Here is a 15,106-nt window from a genome sequence, read left to right on the forward strand (position 1 = left end):
AGGAGTCCTGGGAAACGCAATGGTTGTTGTCTATCTTGTACTCCATTATATTTCCAGCACCTCAAACTCTACCTGGCACATAATGCACTCATTTACCTGTTCAATGAATGAATGAACGAACAAATTTCCCAAAACCAAGCAGATGGTAAGCAGAACTGGGATTCCAACACAAATCTGTCTGACTCCAAAGCCCAAGTTTTTAACCAACCACTGCCTTAGTCCATTCAGGCTGCTATAACAAAATACCACAGAAACTGGGTGGCTTAACAGAAATTTATTTCTCACAGTTCTGGAGGCTGGAAGTCCAAGATCTGGGCGCCAGCATGGTCAGGCTCTGGTGAGAACCCGCTTTCTGGTTCATAGATGGGGACTTCTCACTGTGTCCTCACATGGCCAAAGGGGCCAGGGAGCTCTCTGGGGCTTCTCTCATAAGGGCATTAATCTCATTCATGAGGGCTCCACTCAATTATCTCCAAAGTCTTCCCTAAAACCATGTAACTGGGCATTAGGATTTCAACATATGAATTTTGAGGGGACAAAAACTTCTGGCCTATAGCAACCACTATGTAAAAACCACAAATGTGTTTTGGGGAGTAACTTTTCATTTTGATATATAATTTCAAACTAATAGAAACGTTGCAAGAATAGTACAAGGAACGCCTATACACAATTTACCCAGATTCACTAATTGTTTATATTGTGCCCCACTGCAAACCTTTTAAACTCAATGGATTAAGCAAAGCAACATGTGCCCAAAATTTGTTCCTGTGTAAACTAGGGCCTGCCTGGCTTTAAGGGAACCCCCTTTTCTTACCCCTTCCGGTCTCAGTCTCTATCCCCTAACCCTCCAGGCATCCTCAAATCCCTAGCTCCAATCTTCCTGTCAACATTTCCTTGTCCTTTCTCCAGATCCCCTACCTGCAAGGACTGCCCCAAAAGCCTTCCTTTCTTGTGCCTCTGTCCTAAGCCTGCAGCCATTACAACACAGAGGTGTGCACAAAAAGTAAGCAGTATTCACAGGGATCGATTTGATGAATTTATTACAAAGTAAGGTAAAATAAAGAATACAGTAAAAATAAAAGATTGTGTTGAAATAAAATCATTGAAATACTAAAATAAGCAAAATGGAAAAAAGTCACTAAATAAGCAAAAATGTTTAAAATCAGATGCTGTATCCAACTATGTGAAATGATAGATATGTGATATTCACTGTTTATGTATATATACATACACATACCCTTTAACATAATCTTCTACTTCAACAAAATATAACCTAGAAAAATAATTCCAGATATAGAAAGAGCTTTATGATATTTAGTTGTTATTTATATCATAAATATAAATATTTATGTTAGGTGTTATTTACAGTAAAGAAAATTTACTAATAATCTCTTGTCCAATACTTGTTATTTGTTATTTTGATGTATCCAGACAATGAAATATTGTACAACTATCAAAATAACTCAGAAAAACCTTCTAATAATATAATAAAATGTTTATGATATTACACGAGAAAAAGATGACAAATTTACATCTATAATATGAAAAAGTATATATATTTTTAATGCACAGAACACATTCTGTAAGGGCAGTGTTAACAGTGGCTATTATGGGTGGTCTTTGTTTCCATCATTATACTCTACTGTGTAGCCAACATTTTCTACACTTACATAAGCCAGAGGATATGAATTTAGACAAATGCAACATAAATGGATCATCAGACAAACTTCCAAAATTAGATTTCTTATTCCCATAAAGATATCAACAACTTCTAAATTTCTTTTGGGAAAACTCTTCTCAGCTATCACTAGGCCCAGGGAATGCTTTGACCAATGCATGTGTGATAAGACATCAAAATTTCATTGAGATTACCTGATCAATTCTAAAATGGCAATTTTCAATAATCAGTAATACCTCAAGTCACGGTTTTCAATTATATCATCTGTTCCCAGCACTGCCACTGTTCCAGTGATTTTTTGGTCTGTTGATGGCTATAAAAATGTAGAATTGGTAGAGTAGCTGTACCACTGTAGGAGTGAGCTGATGCTATCTAGTACAGCAGTGATCACCACCTATATAGATACCTGTGAGGCTTAAATTAAGATGCTGTTTGATAAAGAAGGAACAACAGATTAATCAATCCTAGAGGGCCTCAAATGGGTTACACAGTGCCTGTCACGGCTGAAGGGCTCACAGCCGACCTAGGTGGCAGTGCCTCTGTTACAAAGAAGCAAGTGCCATCTATTATCAGGACAGGGGAAACTGGAACAGCAAGGTGCTTTGTAATGGGATTTTGGTGTATTATCAAAACAATACACTGATATCACTGTTGGGATACACAAGATTGTAACAGAGGAAGACACAATGCTTAGAGAGGTTTCCCAAAAGGTAGGCCACACATCAATGGTGTATACAAGATGAATTTTAGATGGCATACAACATGATTTTGGTGATACACTGAATAACATTATCAAATTCCACAGCAGAAATTAGTCTCCTTTCAATTCTTTTTCAAAATTTCAGATTCTGTTAAGAGGAAAGTCTCACTTAGGTAATCCTGTATCTTTAGCATCTCCTGAACACTTGCTGCTAATCTCCCTTTTAAATAGAGAAAAAACAAGTCCCAGTCTCAGAGCTTTCCATGAGCAACAGTCTCTAGTGAGGAAATAATATAGTATTTTATTTGTTGAGAGTTAAGAGTCTTCCTGGTTATGAGAAGGAGCTCTAGAGTAAACAACCAGGGTTTACGCCTGCTGCCACTTAGGAACTATGTGAAATAACTTCATCTCTCTATGCCTTGGTTTCCTCATCTGCAAGGTAAGGATGGTAATAGTACTGAGCTCACAGAGTTGATATAAAGATTAAATGAACGAATCCATATATGGTCCTCTGAACTTTGGTACCTAATAAACAGCAATTATTGTTATTGTGTATCTGTTTTTGTTTTTTGTCTTGGCAAAATTTCTACCTGTGATACTAGTTTTCCATTCATAGTGATTATAAAATGTTGCCTTCTGGAATAAATTAATTTAGGTTAAAAAAAAAAAAGGCAGAGTTCATATAAAGAAAAAGCACCAAGGCTGTCCAGATAACTGAGCCTCAACACGAGGTCAGCCACACCACTCAGAAATGAATGCTTTTTCCTATTCCCTAAAAGCCTAGTTTTTCTCTAAGATGAAGACCTGTCACTTTTTAACTATCAGCCAAGATTCCTCTGTACTTGTGGCTCCTAGCAAGATGAGATCATTTGACAGGTGCAAACTGCACTCATGTGCTTCTTTTTCTTATAACCTCTTTCCAGGCCAGGTTTCCAATCACCAGCACCAAACTAAAGCTGGAGAACTGAGTGTTCTCACCACCCACTGGTACCTCCATGAGAAGCACTAGGGGCAGGAGCCAACTGACCTTCAGGGCTTTGAAGATGACTCCTGGGTGCCGGGGAGAACGGGTGGTATTGTTCTCTAGCTGCTGCTCCAAAGCACGCCGAAGCCCAGAGAAGTCTGTGGGAGGGTTGTAAGTCCTTGTTCCCTTGTAGTGAATGGAACTGAAAGCTTCAGGGAAGCGACCCAGCTTCCGGAACCGGTCCTGGATGAGCTTCTCTGGCACCTCTGATGGGTGATCTGGACAAGCAGAAACAGGGACATGAACAGTAACTTTCCTTTAAAAACAAAAAGTCACCTATCTTTCATTATGAAAGTAATACACAGTCTGATTCCATATAAAAGACATAAACAAGTGAAACCATCTATGCTGTTAGAACTCAGGGTACTCTTGCCTAGAAGAGAGCCTGAGAAGAGCTTCGATGAAGGGTGCTGGTGTGTCATGATCTGGTCCTGATTTCACGGGTACATTCAGATTGTGAAAATTCATCACGTTTTACATTTTTGATATAATGTGCACTTTTCTGTATGTGCGTTATACTTCAAGGAAGAGTTTTTTAATCTGTTCATAAAAAATTCAAAATACAAAGAGAAAAATGTCCTCTGCTCCCTCCTACTTCCCAAAAGTAACTAAAATTCAACGTCTACCTTTTCACTTTTTTCCTACACTTACCAATATGTATATGCAACTGCTTTTATCATTTAATAACTACTGTAAGTATCTGTCCTTATCATGATATACTGAGAAGTTCCTTATTCTTTTTAACAGCTAAATAGTCTTCCATCCTGTGGACATATTTAACCACTAAACTACTAACAACACTTAAAATAAATAGCTACTTTGAAAATGCTGGTCTTATATTGGTGAAGCCGTGAAGTAACTGCTAATGTATGAGAATACGAACCTCCCCATAGTTTCACCAAAAATTATCTAGAAATTTGGGGACTGGTAGTACAAATGGATTCAATAAAAGTTTTGGAGGTAAAAGCTGCAAGAACTTTTTAAATTTCCATTAATTTTTAACAACAAAAAAAAATCACTTCTATTAACACTGGAGATATGGCTTTAGCTCAAATTTAAAAGTCAAGTCATCAAAGAGAAGTAACCAAAATTCTGCAGTTAATCTCTAAACCTATTTCCTCCTAAACTCTTCCTGTAGCTGTAAGTTTTGAAGGAAGGAGCAGGCAGTATCCCCGTGGTCAGCGGAGCCTTACCAACTTCACTTGCCCCCAAAACCACATCTCACAGCTTGTCCCTAGATATATAATCACTGTTCCCAAACAATTATGGGAGCTTGGTTCTGCTCATTTGTAAAGCAGAGATAATTCCTTTGCCTACTAACTACCACCTAGAAACCCTCTATCCAGAAATGGAACATGATCAAACAAAATCAGAAAGTCTATAAGATAGGAAAAATTTAATTATCAATTTGCCCACAATTCTGACACCGGTCCTTCTACCCTGCATAAACTCTGGCTGCCTCAATTCCATCTCAAGGTTTCAAGCAGCGGCAGTGAGTGGTATTCCAGAAACATCTGGATTTATAAGTTAGAAGACCTCGTTTTGAATCCCAAGTTTGCAACTTACTAGCTGGAACCTTCTTGGTTACATAACTTAAGCTCTCTCAGTTCAGTTTCTTCATCTGTAAAATGGGCTGCTATTGACTCAGCTGAATAACAAAGATACAGTAAGTTAGCATATTATTTAAAAAAAAAATCTAGCATAGTGCACAGCACAAAGCAAAGACAGACAGAAAGACAAAATAAAGACAGAAAGAAAGAGAAAAAGAAAGAAAGAAAGAAAGAAAGAAAGAAAGAAAGAAAGAAAGAAAGAAAGAAAGAAAGAAAAAGAAAGAAAGAAAGAAAGAAAGAAAGAAAGATAGAAAGAAGTAGAAAGAAAGAAAAAGAGAAAGAAAGAAAGAAAGAAAGAAAAAGAAAACTAGAAAGGAAGAAGAAAGAGATATAAAGAAAAGTTATTTTTTAAGAGCTGGTTATTTTAAAACCCTTTACTGGAAAGTAAACCTTCCCCTCAATCAAGCTGTAAAGATCCAAAGTGGCATGAAAATGCTGACCCCAGGAGGCATCCTAACGTCAGCATTTCCAACCTCCTCTCCTTACCTTGCAGTCACTTGCTATGAGTTTCTTCTTCCATTCTGAAACATTTACATTTCTCGTCTTCCCACTAGACCCAGGTCCTTCAGATTCTAACTCCTTAAGATGGCCCTAGTCTGTCCACTTCTTTCCTACTGCCACTGCCCTGGTTCAGCCCCCATCACTTCTCACCTACAACCTTGATACCTCCTGCTGGTCTCCTTGCCTCCAGGCATGTAACAGGCTGCCTCCAGTTCAGCCTGCCACAGGCTGCTGGGGGATCCTTTGAAAACAGAGATCTGAACATCTCTCTGCTTAAAATCCTTTAGGAGGTGCTGTCTGTCATACTTGAAGACTGAGTCAAAGCCATCCACACTCAGATTACAGAGTATCTCCACCATTCCTCCTCGTATAATCACACTGAGCCTCTTCATTTATTCATCCAGCAAACATCTGATGAGAGCCTACTGTGTGTTAGGCACTCAGCCAAGCTTTTTAGATACAGCAATAAATAAGATAGGCAAGGTTCCTGACTCTGTGGAGCTGCCATTCTAATGGGAAAAAAAGAAAATCAAGTAAGCCAACATACAGGATGATTTCAGATGGCAACAGGTGCTCTGACGCAAATGAACAGGGTGATGCAATAAGAGCACAACCAGTAGAATGGAGGAAGGACAACTTTACACGAGACGGTTGGCAAAGGCTCCAAGGAGATGAGAGTTGAGTTGAAATTGAAAAAAAGTATGGCTTGCTGGGAGCAGAGTGTCCCAGACAAAAAGAACAGCATAGGCAAAGGTGAGGACAGAGAAAAGGCTGGTATGGCTACCAGAGTAGGCGTGCAAGCATGCACACACATGAAGTGGGGAGAGCATTTAATGAGCAGGGGGAGGGAATGGAGGAGGATAACTGGAGAAAGAGTTCAGTCTACAGCCATGCCACCTTGAACAAGCCCGATCCCGTCTGATCTCGGAAGCTAAGCAGGATTGGGCCTGGTTAGTACTTGGATGGGAGACCACCTAGGAAGACCAGGTGCTGTAGGCGTGAAAAATAAAAAATAAGGGATTGTAAGCTGACAAGGTCCTTGCAATCTGAGGTCAACCAAGGGTTGCCTCGCCTAAAAAAAAAAAAAAAAAAAAAAAAAAAAAAAAAAACTATAGGTGAGAAGGCAGGAGTTAGCCTGAGGACACCATAATTTGGAGTCTGGATTTTATTTTGATGTAGTGGGAAGCCACTGATAGGTTGCAAGCAGGAGTATGACATGATCTAAATTATAAATTAAGCTTTTAAAAAGATTTCTCTGGATGCTGTGTGGGGGTGCACTGAAAGGGGCTAGAATGGAATCTGGGAAGCTATAGCAGAACTAGTTGCAGTTCCCTGGACACAACTTGCTCCTTCAAACCACTAGGGGTTTGCTCCTCGTACAGCATCCCTACCCCCTCCTCTATCTAGCCAACTCTCTAGAGTTCAAAGGTCACCTCTTTGTGTTCTAGATCTCATGTAATGTGTCCCTCTTCTGTACTCCCACAGCTCCAGCACCTACATTTACTACAGAACACCTGCAGTCTCCTCAGCCAGACTGTGATTTATTTGAAGGTGGGAAGTGTTTTGGTTTTTTTTTTTTTTTTTGCAGTTCGGTGCCCTAGGGCTCAGCACATGACATTGTGCATGTAATAAACAGGTAAATAGTGTAACTGCGTTAGGGGCCAACGCTATTGTCTCCACCTGCATCCAGTTATTGTTGCTCCACCTGCTCCCTCATCCTCTCTCTCAGGTGATGATCTTGCTTCCTATGATCTTTCTTCTAAAAAATAGAAACAAGAAGACAACTTCCACACACACACACACCTCACACCTACCTACTTACCTGCTGCTGTGTCCGTATACTCTACCTTCTCTCCCATTGTTATAAATGAACTGTCCATGGTCCTAAGGCCACCCCTTCCTCTTGCGAATTACTCCAATGCTCCGGCTCTCTCTTACATCTGCACTGTTCCCTTTCCAGTGACTCATTCCCATCAGTACGCAAATGTCTGCGCATACCTCACATCTTAAATTTTAAAAAGGGAAAATTCCTTGAAATCCCACATCAGCCTCCAGCTATCATTTCATCTGTCTGCTTCCCTTCACAGTAAAACTCTTTGAAAAAGTTGAATATACTCATTACCTTCACTCTTCTATTCTCTCTCAATCCCACTCTGATTAGGCTTTCACACCCACCATCCTTGGGAAAGAGGTCTTATACAAATCACCAGGACCTCTATTTTGCCAAAGCCATTCGGCAATTCTCAATCCTCGCTCTGACCATAAACAGATTTTGGCATGGCTGGTTCATTCCATCCTTCTGGAAACACTTCCTTATGTCTTCTCAAGCAGATATAAGGTTGCAGTAGCAACCATCACATTGCTACTGCAGCCCAATGGCTGCCCTGTACTGAGAAAAGTCAATCTGTGACAAAGTACCCCATCTACTCACCAGAGCCCAGTAGCTGAGTGTGCACAGTCTCATGGAAAATGATAACAGCAGGGCCCAGGGTGGACAAGGGGACATCCAGACCACAGCGGGCAGTGGTAGCCTTGAGCTCCTTGGTGAAGTGCTTCAGATATGCTTCTGAGGCATCCCCAAGGAACTTGAAGAGGTCATTATGCAGCCGGTCTGCATGAGTTCGATAGATGACGAGGTCTGAGATGGCCAGGACCTTAAGCAGCAGCCGTGTTCTCTGGCTTAGATTCACCGTAGCCCCCAAGAGCCCTTCCGTGTCTATTACTGCTACTTTGTGGACTGGGTCATATGCTGCCCACACTCCCACAGTGCAGGACTCCTGGGCAGGGGAGGTTTTGAAGACCTCACGGCCATAAAAGAAAGTGTGATTGAGGGTATGAGACTTTCCATCACCGGTATTTCCAAAAATAGAAACCACCTTCAGGTGCTGATCAGGTTTGCAGTCCAACTTCCTAATAAAGTCTTCTTCATTCGTTACCTTAAAAAAAAAAAAAAAAAAAAAGACAATGAAATAGAGAAATGGCAAAATAGCTAGACACATATGCAAGAAGAACGAGTGCTTCCCAGAGTCAAGGTCCTTGACTGACTTGCCAAGGGAGCAAGGGAAAGAAGCTCCAGGATAACAGCCCCACAGTCCTTTCCCTAGCAAACAGCTAACAGGAATTCTCAAAGCCTCAGACAGTATAAGAACTTAGTGGTCATGAAAGAGCTAAAATTATAAAATTCTCAGAAGACACAGGAGCAAATCTTTCTGACTTTGGATTATGTAGTGGTTGTTTAGATGTGACACCAAAGGCACACAACAAAAAATAGATAAAATGGACTTCATCGAAATTGAAAACTTTTGTTTTATAAACGATACCATCGAGACAGTGAAGACAATCCAAAGAATGGGAGAACATATTTGTAAATCATACATTTGATAAGAGACTAGTGTCCAGGGTATATAAAGAACTCAACAAAGAAAAAAAATAACCTAATTAAATATTTTAAAGAAACGACCTCAATTTTAAGCAAAAAAAAAAAATTTTTGGAGTAGACATTTCTCCAGAGATGATATGCAAATGGCCATTAAGCACATGAAATCACACGCAACATCATTAGTCATTGGGAAATGCAAATCAAAACCACAATGAGATATCACTTCACACCCATTAGGATGGCTATGATCAAAAAATAATAACAAGCATTGGTAAGGATGTAGAGAAACTGCAATGCTCACATACTGCTGGTAGGAACATAAAACGCCACTGCCACTTTGGAAAACAGTGTGGCAATTTCTCAAAAAGTTAAACATAGGGTTACCATATGTCTCAGTAATTCTACTCCTAGGTATGTACCCAAGAAAACTGAAAACATATGTCCACACAAAACCTAAACATGAATGTTCATAGCAGCATTATTCATAATAACCAAAAAGTGGAAGCCACCCATATGTCCACTAACTGATGAATGGATATATAAAATGTGGTATAGCCACACAATGTAATATTATTCAGCCATAAAAAGGAATAAAGTACTAACACATGCTACAACATGGACAAACTTTGAAAACATTGTGCTAAGTTAAAGAGGCCAGACAAAAAGTGTTACACATTCTATGATTCCATTTATACGAAACATTCCACTCTAGGCAAATTCAGAGACAGAAAGTACATTAGTGGTTGCCAGAGGTTGAGGGAAGAGGGGACTAGGGAGTTACTGCTAATGGATACAGGGTTTCTATTGGGGTGATGAAAATGCTCTGAAGTTAGACAGTGGTAAGGGTTGTACGACTTCACGAATATACTAAAAACACTTTAATTTGTACACTTTAAAAGGGTGAAATATATGGTATGTGAATTACTTCTCAATCAAGCTGTTATTTAAAAAAAAAAACCCTGGTCAAACTTCATCCCTCCATAATTTGTTTACAGTTTAAAGAACACTGCAGTCCTTATTAAGAGTAAGGCCGAGAAGGAAGAGAACTAGTGCCAGTGAGATACCAGACTGGAGCTCCAGAAAGAGGCTCAGGGCCAATACTCTCAGAACGCAGAACCCCAGGATCAAAGCTACTAATCCAAACAGGTAATGTTTTATTCCAGCTAAAGGAATGATGAACCTTTACAGCAAGTATCTTCTAGCCATAAGAGAAAAAACACCTTCCTAATATTTAAGAGTGTGCTGGTTTGATAGTTACAGAAATGTAAACAGATCACGGGTGTGATAATATAGGCCCTCATTTCCCATAATCAAGGTGTTAAACCAGTCATTATCTACTAATAGCATCACTATTGTTACATCATTAGGAGCCTTAATGCTAGATAATTCTAACAACTTACTGAATGCCCACTGCAGTGACAGTGTCCTTCGCTTTTGTCTTTACATCCCCGGCACTTGGAACACAACATAGCTCAGAGGGGGAGCTCAATATCCAGTTATTGAATGAATAAAAATAAATGCCAGGCACCTTACTAGGTATTTTAATCACTTTTTTTTCACCCTGTATCTTCCATAGGGCTTAACACACGCAGCAGCATTCGATAAACTTGGTGATGAGTTCACTGATCTCCCAGACAACTGAGAGGAACAAGAAGTTACACCCCATTTGGGGGTATAACAGCCCATTTTGGAACAGTGTCACTCAGCCAGCCTGGTTCCAAGCTGCTACACTGGCCAGCAAGAGAAATAAAACAAAAGCTCCATAAACCTCTACCAGGTAAGGTCAGGGTGGCTCACTCACTCTAAGAGCCATCCACCTTCTTAAACAGTCCTTGGAAAGACGACTAGGCTAGGGACTTTCACCCTTGGAAATCTACTGTCATAAATCTGTGAGCCCACAAAAAGACAACTACTACCCAGATATGTAAGAACAGGCGCCTGAAAAGGAGCACATAGGAATCTTTAGGTACAGAATTGTCTTAGTACCCACATTGATTAAGTGCCCACTAAATGATGTACATAATATTTTTGTTAACTATTTATTAAGGATGAAAATAAAACCCTCCATATCAGCATCTGGGGATATTATTTCGGCACCTGGTGTCTTGGGGTATGTTAAAGACATATGTTCATGTGTTGGGCATATGCCTCTGAGTCCACTCTCTGCAAAGAATTCTGGGGCAAGGAGCTCAAAGCTCTAGGCTAGTTTTTCTACTGACAGCCCTAAATAATCATTGAACATGCAATGATTGCGTTTTTTTCTGTGTAAAGCGAGGATATAACCATCTTTGCCTTCTTTGATTGGATAGTGATGGCTAATCACATAAATAGATAAGTGAGAAAATGCTTTGCACACAAAAAACATGCTTCATTTTTAATTCGCCTACCTTTCATATTATTTTGCTCCCTATTATACTAAATTCATCCTTACATGAGCCAGAAGGAGAGAACAGCTTAGGCCTAGGTGGTAGCAAGACTGGTTTTCAGTTAGGGGAGGAAAAGATAAGATTCCTTTCCATGAGGAAAAGAAGGGGCCAGAAGGGAACAAGGCTGCCGCCCTACTTGTTCTGCCTGTTTGCTATCAATGATCCCACTTTGCTCCATTCCTGGAGTGAAATAAGCTACCTGACTCTGAGCTGGGCCAACTGGCCACCCAACTCTACAAATGGTCCTCAGCCTTTTCAAAACAGCAAAAGCAGGAGTGACACCAAAGCCCCCCCCTCCCAACTTCTGCCTCCAGTCCCCCCAACTTGCTAGACCATCTCTTGGACCTCAGACCAATCAGAAACACTGGTATTCCACTCCTGGCTTTGCCACTGTGTGGCCTTGAGGAAGTTATTTAACTACTGAAGCCTCAGGGAAACAAGATAACAGATTCTACAACCCTTAGAGATACGGAGGGGACTAAATGAGATAAAGCACATAAAGGGCATAGCACAATGCCTGGAACACCGTAAGCACTCAATAATTACCCATTATTATTTAAAGACCAGCCAACTGGGAAAACATCCTGATACACAGCAATAGCAGCTGGGCTTGAACAAGCTTGTTCAGAAGTTACTCATTCAGAGACTAAATCGGCAATGCAGTGAGATCCAAACCGACTCTACCCAAAATTATCTTGCTGCTTGCTTCTGATGACTCCTTTCTCGCTGATCAAAACATATTAATACTGGCTTTATAGCTGACTCTTAGTAAAGTGACCATCTAATATCATACCAATCTTTAAGAAACCAAACAGTACATCTCTCTCTCACCCAGAAAGCCTTTCACTTTGTACAGAGTTCCAAGTGGAGTTTCTAAAATGAAGTATAACTGTACTCAATGATCTCCATTGTTCCAATTTAGAATTCAGAGCAGTTTATGATAGTGAAAAGTGTCCAGCAGTCAACCTCTGACCTAAGCAAGCAACAGGATAATGAAAATCTCCCTCAAGAAATTCCTTCTTAGCCCTCAGAGAATCATACAGGAAGAATGACCATATGGGCTTTGTTCTGAGGAGGCCTGGGAAGGGAAATGCAAAAAACGGGGAAGGAACTGAAGTAAAGAGCCTTGGAAGAAGGAAAGTTCAACAAAACACAGAGTCTAGAAGTTAAACCCCAAACAACTGCAAGGAAAGTAACTCAGAAAGTAGCTCCAGTCCTTTCAGTTTTGGCCTCTCTCGATGAAAATGACCTAATTTCTACTAACTACAATCATAACAGTCCTTTGAATTTTTATAAAGGTGTTCCCTGTGGCTGAGGGCAAAAATCAGCTCCTTCCCCAAATAGCAAGAGCTAAGGGAAGCTTGGTTGCTCCCATCACAATCTAATGCTTTACAATAAATCCCACCACTGAGACAACAAAGGTTATTTTACACCTCTCGTTGAGATTCTAAAACTAGCCTAAGTCAATAGTCATCCCCAAAGTAAGTTTCTATAATTACTTTTCTGTGTTGACTTCTGGTTTATTTTGCTTTCATTCCATCTTTAGCTGAGTTCAGAGGAAGAGACAGAACCCAAAGAAATCAAACCAGATTCTTGTTCTTATCAGAACTGGGACCATTATCCCAAAAGGAAACTATAACTTGTTATCTTCATTTAATCAATAGACATGTATTGAGCTTCATCTAGTGTCTGTCACTGACCTGATGATGTCAGACCAGCACAGATATAGAACTTAGGTAACATTTTCCTTCTTCTAGGGGAGGGAAAGGAGAAGTGGAAGGTGACAAAACTCTTCCTTAAAAAAATCCAGACCCACTTTCATCATGTTGAAAAGAACTCCAGGCAATGATTTAATAAGTCCATGGCCCAATTTTTAGGCAGGACTTTACTTAGTGTCAAACAGATCAGCAGCCAGTCTATTTTTAAAGTCCAAATGATAGGGAGGTTCCACTCCAATAGCAAATCCCTATTGCCAAAAAGTTCTAGTAAACCTGTCTCCTCAACCAGCAAGTTCAGAAAATTTCTGTTCATTGTATCCTTAGGAGTGTGTGTATATCTTTGTTTATCCATGTGTCAACAATTTCATGTAAAAACAATTGTTTCTCAATCAAATGTTTTCTTAAGACTACTGAAGTCGAGATTGGCTTCACAAACACATTTGGTAAGGGCAAAGATCACTTTCTTCTACTTCGGGGTCCTCCAAGTGTTCCATTACCTGAGAGGTCAGGAATTCTCCTCCCATGTCTTATAACTACCCATGGTGTTTCTGACACATGGCCTCACATGCCTGCCACTTTCCTCCTACTCTAGCAGGAGAGAGAACATTTCTACGTAGAGACGATCCACACAATGAATTCTTTAAAAAGAATCATTTTTAGCTCCATGATCAGTCTCTTGACCTAATCCAGTTCAGCTCTCCATTATATCTGAATAAAAAGCTTTCCAAAGCAAAGCCGAATTCTGAGGACAAACTGGAAATATCTAGTCATCCTCAAGATCTACATCATCCTCAAAGGACTCTTCCAAGGAGCTTCCAGATGGGAGATGCAACTCCCCTTTTAAGTGGCACATCATACTTATATTTGGCCAACTATAAAAACAGACATAAAGTCTGGTAAAGGCTCTGAGACTTAGCAGTAAAAGCACCAGGTGAGACATAAGACAAAAGAGCTAGGTTCAAGTTCACCGCTACCTGGATCACACCAGGTAATCACAGGGGCAATTTACTCAACCCTTCCCTTGCTCAAAGTCTCCATCCTCAACACACCATGTCTATTAACATGTTCCCATTCATCCCAGTTCTGAGCTTCCCAACCAGAATGAACTCTACGCTGGCAAGGGGTCTGGTCTGTGTTTTCACCCCTGCAGCCCTAGCACAGGGCCTGTCACATAGTAGGAAACCAGTACATATTTGTCAATAAATGAATAATCATAGCACAAATGTCTAGATGTTACATTCTCTGTGGAAGAGAACAGTGCAGTATTACCATTAATGGTTCACTCAACCAGCCTGTAACACTCACTGAACTAGAAGAGCCTTAAAGAAGTAATTTAACTTCTCTGGGCCTCAGTTTTCTCACCTATATAATAAGGATAACAACCCGATCTACTTCACAGAGTTGCTGTGAGGATTAAATGAGATGTATATGGAGCACTTAGCACAGTGGTGGCATGTAGTTAAATGCTAGAGAAGTGTTGACTGTAGTTGTCCTGGTTTGCCTCTGGGCCACTGTCATCACCACCACTGCAGAATTTCATTCCATTATCCCAAGTAAAAATCCTCCTGAGGGAAGGTTTTCAATAAATGCCTCTTTAAAGAATTAGGGACAATGGGACAGGGAAGATACTTTACTCAATACTTACCACTCCCTCCCTCAGAAAGATGTATCTTCTCAATTTAGGGGAAAAAATTGTTATGAGATGGCATAATACATACATTATGCATAAGAAAGCATTAAGATTTCAAAAGAATGACATGACAGGATTCCAAGAATTATTGTTACACCAGAGACTCACTAAAGTGCTCTCCTCATAGTTTTTTGTCGATCTTAATAGATGACACAGCCTTATAAGGAGATCTTTTGTTTCTGAGGTAGAGATTGAGAGGAATCTGGTTTCTATACAACCTGGAATGTGATAATGGAGCCCTGCTGAAGTAACAATATAGCATATAACTATTTAAAGTCAATTAACGATAGTAACCCCTCCAGCAATATTACCCTTCTCTAAATCGCCATAATATCCTTTCTATACTGCTGACATCATCCACCTTATTTCTATGTATTTTT

General features: G+C 40.1%; 1 protein-coding gene and 1 non-coding gene across 6 annotated transcripts in view; one reads left to right on the forward strand and one right to left on the reverse strand.

The window, feature by feature from the left end:
• ZFYVE1 (zinc finger FYVE-type containing 1) overlaps positions 1-15,106 on the reverse strand; it is a 44,865-nt gene that overhangs the window by 16,971 nt on the left and 12,788 nt on the right. For 3 of the 5 annotated variants that reach the window (XM_006925421.2, XM_015599714.2, XM_025042055.1), the window contains exons 3-4: positions 7,945-8,449; positions 3,406-3,620 (exon numbers count right to left, since the gene is read on the reverse strand). In XM_006925421.2, coding sequence (XP_006925483.1) covers positions 3,406-3,620; positions 7,945-8,449 — 720 coding nt within the window. Of the gene's footprint in view, positions 1-3,405; positions 3,621-4,968; positions 5,124-5,663; positions 6,473-7,944; positions 8,450-15,106 lie in introns of those variants that run through there. The other 2 variants (XM_025042057.1, XM_025042056.1) reach the window with 2 other exon arrangements.
• Positions 6,394-6,512, forward strand: LOC112473976. The gene has a single exon (XR_003044237.1). It is a non-coding gene; the product is annotated as a 5S ribosomal RNA (ribosomal RNA).

Source organism: Pteropus alecto, unplaced genomic scaffold, assembly GCF_000325575.1.
Source record: "Pteropus alecto unplaced genomic scaffold, ASM32557v1 scaffold8, whole genome shotgun sequence".
Lineage (NCBI taxonomy): Eukaryota > Metazoa > Chordata > Mammalia > Chiroptera > Pteropodidae > Pteropus > Pteropus alecto.